The sequence below is a fragment of the Cavia porcellus genome, unplaced genomic scaffold (assembly GCF_034190915.1).
Source record: "Cavia porcellus strain 051 isolate PalLab524CR breed Dunkin Hartley unplaced genomic scaffold, mCavPor4.1 scaffold_1, whole genome shotgun sequence".
In the NCBI taxonomy this organism is placed as follows: domain Eukaryota; kingdom Metazoa; phylum Chordata; class Mammalia; order Rodentia; family Caviidae; genus Cavia; species Cavia porcellus.
The window spans coordinates 213912178-213920087 of record NW_026947484.1 but is presented as its reverse complement, the minus strand read 5'-3'; the positions used below and the strand labels follow the sequence as shown (position 1 = coordinate 213920087).

Genomic DNA, 7910 nt, shown 5'->3' with positions numbered 1-7910 from the left:
GGTTCCAGAGCAAAACTCTGACTTCTTCACAGTTACCTAGGACCTCAAGCAGAGCAGATGGGAGAGGACAACTGGTTGTTGAGACTCCTATTCCGTGGATGCCAACATGAGTGGTTGTATTCATTCTGTAGGAACTGTGAGAATACTGCATTCAGTTAGCAGCTCCGCTGGCTTCTAGTGATTTATGCAGTGGGAGAATAGCAGATTTTTCAAAACTTCTGCATAATTTCTCCCAATTTAAAAAAAAATGTCTTCAGGCTTAGCTGTCCAAAGAGGAAAGAGGGAAGTTGCAGCAAGTTGCACCACTTTGCAGAATTGGCTTTACACAAGAAATCCTTAGGACAGGAAACTCTACCCCCTACTGGCAAGTGAGAGCTGCAGGTAAGCACTAGACATTCCAAGGATCCCACCTGGGTGGACATCAGAGGGGATGGCTGGATTCAATCTCTGATGGGCTGCCACCTGGGGCTGGAGTCATCTCTGGATGAATGGCTAGGTGCTGAGGTCCTCCCGGTGGAAGTCGGAGCGCAAGGACACTCAAAGTGTGGTTATAGATTTGCATGCTTTTGGGGGACGAACCTGTGCTGTGTGTGTGTGTGTGTGTGTGTGTGTGTGTGTGTACACGAGCTTGGAGATGTTCACATATATATCGGTAGAGGAGACGGCCAGAGGACAGGTATGTGTCTGGAAATGGACTGAGGGACTGTGTGTTTGCTTATGTTCCGCTGTGTGCCCAAAGTTGGAAACATGTATGTAACAAGTGTTGGTTTCCCTAGGTGTCCACTATATGTGATAAGGTGAGAAGTTTTGGTGCCACCCAGTATGTGTGGAACATAGCAGGCACTCAGAAATCATGAATCAAATTAAGTATGTACGTTCATATCCATGTGAAACATACTAGCCTGATTTCCCCTGATTGTGGGATGGCAAAATGGGAGCAGTAGGGATGATTCGTGGGCCCAAAGGCTACTGGGTTTCCCTCTTTCACTCTAGAATAAGTACAAAGAGTGGGCTCTGGCACAGTGAGGGACACTCCAAGCAGTCTGGCCAGCTGGGCTGACACAAGAAGGCTTCTCCAAATCACTGGAGTCAGGTCCTCTTCACCCTTTCAGTGGCCCTCAGGTCCTGCAAACACTAAATTGTTCCTGGACAGACCTGTGCTGTTGGAAGCGGTGCCTCCAAGAGAAACCAGTAAACTGCTGGAGCTGGAATTTCTCTTGCAGTGCCAAACTGGAGGGGCATTGGGTGCTGGTACAGGCAAGGAGCTGGGCCTGGCTGAGTTGTCCTAGCCTAGAAGGCATCCCCTTGACCTCCAGGTGCAGCCTCCAATGCTGTTAAGCCACCTGAGTTCGTGGGGGAAGAAATCTTTGATATTTAAAAAAATCAGAGTGAAAAGATCATCTGACATTACCTCATTTCATCAGGAAGCCCTAATTTTGCCCAAAAGAAAGTCCTAAGAAGTCCCAGGGATCTAGGCTCTCAAGCATTCTATCGTTTCCGTTCCTGGCATTTTGGTTTCGGAAAAGGGATATATATTTCGGAGAAGAGGCCACCACTTAAAATCCATACTGAAAAACCTTAACTTGATCCTCAAATAATCTGCTCAGCTGCCTTGGAAGCCTGGCCCAAAAGGAGGCAGGAACCCCAGAAGGGAGGCGGCGCTGTAGGTTAATCATCAGCTAAAGACGCACCTGTAGCACACCGGGGTACACTAGGCACCTCCTGGGCCATACACCCCTGCCAACGCAAGCTCCCGCTTGCTCCCATCTACTGCACGGGTCGCCTGCTCCTCTCCTGCCTGTCTCCTCTGACATCTTCCCCTCTTTCACCTCCTTCGTGCCCAGCGAAGGTTTGTGAACACACAGAACTCTGTCCACTGTCACTCGGCCCGAACTCCTGGAACCTAAGTCTCAGCTGCCCCTAGAGCAAGCGAATCAGTGCAGGGTCACCCTCCCACCGTTTCCGCAATCGGACCACAACTCGAAATTCAGCGGCAGGATTTGCTCTCAGCCTCTGCAATTCCAATCTCAGATACCTGCGCCCACCGCGCAGGCTCTCACCTCCATCCCGGTCCCCCACGTGAAAAAAGAGGCCACTGCAGGTTTTGTGGGGTAGAAGCCAGCCGCCCCCTCCCGGCTTCTGCGGACAGTTTTCCGGCACTGAGATCCTTAGGGACCGAGGTTTCTCGGTTTGCAGTGAGAAGGCGTCTTCCAGAGCCTCGCCCAAGTCGCCGCTCAGAACGGCCCAGCCGGGCGCTGCCCAGTTCCCTGGGCGGAAATCACACACTATTGCATTCCCGGCTTGCAGATCTCGTGGCATATAATCATATATATATTTATGATTTCTAATTTTATTATAAAATAGAAGCAGAAATATTTCCCGAAGAACATTCACAAGAGGGCACGACAGAGAAACGGCAAGTCCGCGGCTCGGAAGGCACGCTCTGCCCCGAGCGAGCGCGGCGGGCACAGTCCGGGGAGGCCGAGGAGAGCGCAGCGCGGGGGGCCTCGCCCGGGGCCAGCGGCCAGCGGCGGGAGCCTTGGGGTTACTTCCTTTCACTTAAATTAGGAGGCAAAAAGCTGACACCTGCAGCGCCCACGGACGGGTGGGGCCCCAGGGAGAGCCCTTGGAGAGGCCCAAGCTCAAAGGCGCCTGACTGCTTTCTTCCTCCTCAACACTGGGAAAGTAAGGGCTGCGAGGGGGCAGAAAGGCTGAGGGGACAGACTGAGAGGCCAGCACAGAGTGCCAGAGACCGCGGGACGCGGGAGCGAGCACAATCAGAAATCTAGAAGGAGACAGGAGGGGAAAAAGAAGAAGAAAGTGAGCAGGAGGAGGGGGAAGAGAGACAGGACGGTGTATAATTTATTCCTTTCCCTGTTTGAAGACCCGGCCCCTAGGATCTCAAAAGCAAGGTGTTAAAAATAAACTCGGAACCCAGAGCCGTCCGCTTTGCCCGGCCGCGGGTTCTGCTCCTCCTGCGCGCCGGTCTTTCAATACCTGGTGCAGTGGCCGGCGCGGGCGCACTCCGGCAGGCACCGCCTCTCGCAGGTCCCCAGCGCCAAGCCCGGAGGAAGGCCGGCGCGCGCGGAGGCGGCAGAGCTCTAGGAGCCCAGGTCCACGAGATTGGCCGACATGGGGTTGAGGATGGAGTCCTGCAGGCTGTGGTGGTGCTGCAGGGGGTCCGCGCCGCCTCCGCCGGGCACGGGCACGGGCACGGGCACCGCGCTGGGGCCCGGAGGGTGGCCCAGGCTGTGCAAGGACGGCAGCCCCGGGGGCGGCGGCGGACTGAGCAGCAGCGCTGGGCTAGACGAGGAGTGGTCTGGGGTCCCCGACGGCGTCTTCTCGTCCTCAGAGCTGCCTAGCACCGACTTGCCGCTGCCGTTGAGCGAGGAAGCCAGAGGGTTGTGGTTGTTGGAATTGGAGTTCTCACTGTTCTCCCTGCAAGTGCAGGAGCAAAGCAGCGGTCAGCAGTGAACTCGAGGCTGCTGGGCATCATCTCGCCTACAGCCACAGCCTGGCCCTCTCTGACTCAGCAGACGCAGCTGCTGTGCACTGGCTGCTGTTAGTTTTTGACTTCTATCTTTTTTGCTTTTCGCCTGGCATCGGATAATCCTTTCTGCCAGTCCTCACAACCTTTAAACACTATATCTGTCTTGTTCCTCTTCTGTACCTATACCCACCTGTACTCTAATCCTATGATTATATTTCCTGCTCTATATCCTCATTTCTTTGCTGGAAAAGAGGCAGGTCAACAAGGCAGCCTGGAGTTTTGGGGTGAGTAGGTAGGAAGGCCAGGAAAATGAGAGGTCCTAACTCCAGGGCTGAGGGACCTACATGAAACTGAGTATCTACCCTTCTTCCTCTCTTTCTGCTTCATTCAGCATGAAGGGAAGCCCAGCTGAGGCTAGGGACAGGCTCTTGAGGGTTCTTTCCCATAAATCCAAACTGGGAAGGCCCTGGGAGGGCTGTCTCTGCTGGGTCTAGGGCCTAGGCTCCAAAGATAGAGGCCTCTCTTTCCCTGGTGGCATAGTGGTAACTCCAAACACTGGCCATGGATGGGAAGCTGGTGTGTGAAGGGCAGATCCCTGGAGAAGCAAGAAGAAAGGAAGGAAAGAAGGAAGGAAGGAAGGAAGGAAGGAAGGAAGGAAGGAAAGAAGGAGCTAGTAGTTCTAGACTAACCTTTCCCATCATAACCAGAAACACAGCAATGAAAGCTATAGCTTTCACCGGGGGCCTGTGGGAGAATACAGTTCTTCCAGAGTCTGGACTCATGCCAGTCTGGGTGGAGGGGAACCCAACAGAGAGAACTCAGCATCCTTGCCTAGATGTAGCTATTTGAAGTCCTGTGCAGGAGGGAGATAGGGAGACAGAGACAGAGACAGACAGACAGATAGATAGAGCGAGAGAGGTTGAGATTTCTCCCAGGCTTTTTCTTGCTGAATTTTTTGGAGGGAATCTTCAGGGCTGGCACATGAGACCACAGTGGACAGCTTCAAGGTCTCAGACACCAAGTTCTGGTCTGCACATCCCCCCCCATCTGTTTCTGCGGTCCAGCACTCCCACCTCTGACCCGGATCATTTAAACTCTAAACTGAACGTAATCCCATACCGCCAACCCCAAGAGTTCGGTTTTGCTGTACCTCCAGGCTGGATTCGGTGCCATGATCTATTTCCCTCCCGTTGCCCTGTTCAGATTTGAAGTTCTGAGGGGCTATAGGGAAGGCAGTCCCCATGGCCCACTGGTAAACCTTTAGGCTAGCTTAGAAGGGCCTGCTTTCCCTGAGAACAGACACTCCTAAATCTTCCTTTTCAAGCTCTCAGACATACTGACCTACTCACCTAACAAGGAGAGAGGAGTCAAGGGTCTAACAAACCGGGGACGGGATGCAGGGTCCATCGAGGCAGAAAAGAGGGGCATGTATTTTTCTTCTCTCCCAGAGCTGACACTTCTTCCCTGAGGCCTTTACATGCAGAATTAGGGACTGCCGCTTAACTCCCACATCCTTGCCCACACTTTTCTCCAGCCAGGCCACCCTAGGGAAGTTACAGCCCAAGCCTGACCCCTAATCATATGTTGGCTTGGACGTTAAAATCAAGGAGAATCGAGGAAACACAGCCAGCCAGATTTTCACAATGCCCTTATACCTGGGCCCCAACACCGTCCTTGGCCTTCCGGAAAAACAAAACAAAACAAAACAAAACAAAACACGATCAGGCCTACCCTGATGAGACTCCCTTATTGGGGTTCAGGCCCACAGTCCTGCCTGTGCCCACAAGCCTGCTGCATCTCCTCTTCTGTCCATAGCGACCAGGAAGTTAGTTGACAACTTCCTGCGCGCTTCACTTTGCCCGCTTTAGACAAATCCCGGCCAGATAGCTCTCCAACAAGATTGCTAGCTGAGTCAGGCGAGACTGCAGTCGCACTGCGGTTGCGATTGGAGTGTCCAGTTTAGACCTCTCCCGGGAGAGGCAGACGCTCTGAGACCCCCCTCCCTGGGACCTCGGGAAGCCGGCGCCGGAGCTCTACTTACTCGTACCTTTCCTTGGCCTCGGCTGCCCTGTCTCGCTGCCGCCGGTTCTTAAACCAGTTGCTGACCTGCGTGGTGGTGAGGCCCGTGGCCTCCGCCAGCTCTCGCTTCTCGCGGGGTGAAGGGTAAGGGTTGTGAGCGTACCACTCGCGCAGCACGCTGCGACTCTTTTCCTTGAAGCAGTAGCTGGTCTCCTCCCCGTCCCAGATGGAGCGCGGCAGCGGGAACTTGCGGCGCACGCGGTACTTGCCCACAGCGCCCAGGGGCCGCCCTCGCAGCTTCTCCGCCTCGATGTAGTGCGCCTTGAGCCACAGCTGCTGGAGCTTGGCGTGGTTGTGCGGCGAGAACTGGTGGCTCTCCAGGATCTTGTAGAGCTCGCGGAAGTTGCCGCGGTGGAAGGCCACCACCGCCTTGGCCTTGAGCACGCTTTCATTCTTGTGGAGGTGCTCGCAGGCGGGCAGCGACCACAGGAAGCGGCCCAAGCGCTCGATGTTGCCGCCCTGCTGCAGCACCTCGCACACACACGCCACTTGCTCCTGCGTGAAGCCGAAGGTGGGCAGCATGGACATGGTGCCGGCTGCGCGCCGCCCGCCCCCGCGCGCCCTCACCGCGCCGCGCAGCACCGCATGGGCGCCTCAGGCCAGCCGTCCGGGCCCGGCCGGGGCAGGCGGGGCGGACCCCGGTCCGGCGCTCACTCGCGGTGAGTCGCAGTCACTGCCGTGCGTCCTCGTGCGGGCCGCGGGGCCCTGGCCGCTCCCCGCCCCCGCCGCCCGCGCGCCTCGCCCGCGCGCCCGTCCCAGCCCGGGGGCCGCCCGGGGCGCCGCTCCGCATGCTCCGCGCCCGCCCGCCGCTCCCTCGCTTGCTCCTCTCTCGCTCTCCCTCCCGTCCGGCTCGCCCGCAGCTTTTTTGATAATATTATTCTAAGCGGGCATGAGGCGCGGCGGCCCGCGCCCTGATTGGTCCGGTTATCTGACCCGGGGCCTGCCCGCGCCAGACAATAGTCGAGTCGAATTATTCGCCATGGAGACGCTGTCAGTCACCGGTAACCCGAGCCCCGGCGGGCCGGACGGCTCCCCCCGGCAGGCTCCGCTGACAGATCGCCCGGCTCCGCGCTCGGCGGAGGGCGGCCCGAGACAGGAGCCCGGAGGCGCTCGGAGAGCTGGGCCGGCCGAGAGGGGCCGGGCGGGGGCGCGGCGGCGGTGATTGACGGGGCGGACGCCCAAAGAGTGCGGAAAGAGGAGGAGGACGCGGAGGGGGCGGAGTGGGGGCCGGGGAGAAGAAAAGGGGCGGACTGAGGCGGGGAGGAGGGAAGGCGGAGGGCCGTTTAAGGGGGTGCCTGCAGGAAAAGGAGGGAGAGGACGAGACAGAGCCCCCCGGGGGAAGAAACGGGGGGCAGTGTTCCGTAAGGGGCGGCGCTGCAGCCTGGCTCGCGCCCCACCAGGTGGACCCCGCTTCACCTAGGTCACCGGGTCTCTGTCCAGGCCGCGGTTCGTGGACAGACGAGACTCCGGAGTGGCCCAGTGGGACGAAGAGTTTGGATGTGCCCGGGCGCCGCTCAAAGACTGGGCTTTTCCTGCTGACGGCTCCCCGCCCCCACGTACAGACTGAGGACCCCAGTGGTCCTAGACGGAAAGGAGGAGGAAACCGGGGGTCGGGGAGGAGGGAGGGAGGGTCAGTGGCCGCAGGCGGACACCAGAGAATCAACTTCCCGGAGGATCCCGCCTTTCTTCCCTCTCCCAGCCCGGCTCACTGCCCTGCTGCTGGTACCGCCCCTACTTGCGCGTTCGGCTCCTCTCCGGGCGGGGACTCAGACTTAACCCCACGGCTCCCAGGGCCCAAAAAGCTCCTGGAAGTTCCGTATGGTCTCAGTGGCACGGGCACTGAGTCTGAGCACCGGCAGTTGAGGGGAGGCGGTGTAGACGGCTGTAGCGCTTACCCAGAGAACCCCCACCCCGACTCTCGGCTTGGCTCAGGCGCCTGGCTCATCAGTCCAGGAATCCAAGGTAGCCGAGCTGCGGAATGAGGGCCTTAAAAAAGCAGGTTCTTTTTTGTTGTTAGTTTGTTAGAGCGCGATGCTGGTTCTCTGGAAAAACAGCGCAGGTGGAGAAGGGGGAACTCCGAGGTGTGAGTGAGGGATGCTTCTGCTGGCCTACGGTTTTGAAAAGCCTCAGGCTCAGCTCTTCCCCTCAATTTGTCCTTTCCGCTTCCTTTTTTTCCTCTTCCTTCTCAGCTGTTGCTGGCAGGGAGCTTCCAGTGCCACTCATACTAGGACCCCAGCCAGCAGATCCTTGGCTCTGCTCTCAGACTAGGATTATGGAATATTTCTTGGTCCCATTCCTTTAAGTTTTCTAGGGAGATCGTGCTAGGAGCACTGAAGTGGTA

At 57.5% G+C, this 7910-nt stretch overlaps 1 protein-coding gene across 2 annotated transcripts; it reads right to left on the bottom strand.

Annotated features, from left to right (window-relative positions):
* Window positions 1-2830: 2830 nt before the first annotated feature.
* On the bottom strand, window positions 2831-6810 carry Six2 (SIX homeobox 2). 2 transcript variants are annotated; one of them, XM_013155702.3, is made up of 2 exons: window positions 5532-6810; window positions 2831-3438 (listed from the first exon to the last, which is right to left on the bottom strand). In XM_013155702.3, exons 1-2 carry the CDS (start codon window positions 6095-6097, stop codon window positions 3102-3104), a joined length of 903 nt encoding a protein of 300 aa, XP_013011156.1. In that variant the 5' UTR covers window positions 6098-6810; the 3' UTR covers window positions 2831-3101. The 2 variants fall into 2 exon arrangements, with proteins under 2 accessions (XP_013011156.1, XP_003473110.1); XM_003473062.4 differs by having other exon boundaries at window positions 5538-6794.
* Between the last annotated feature and the right edge of the window lie 1100 nt (window positions 6811-7910).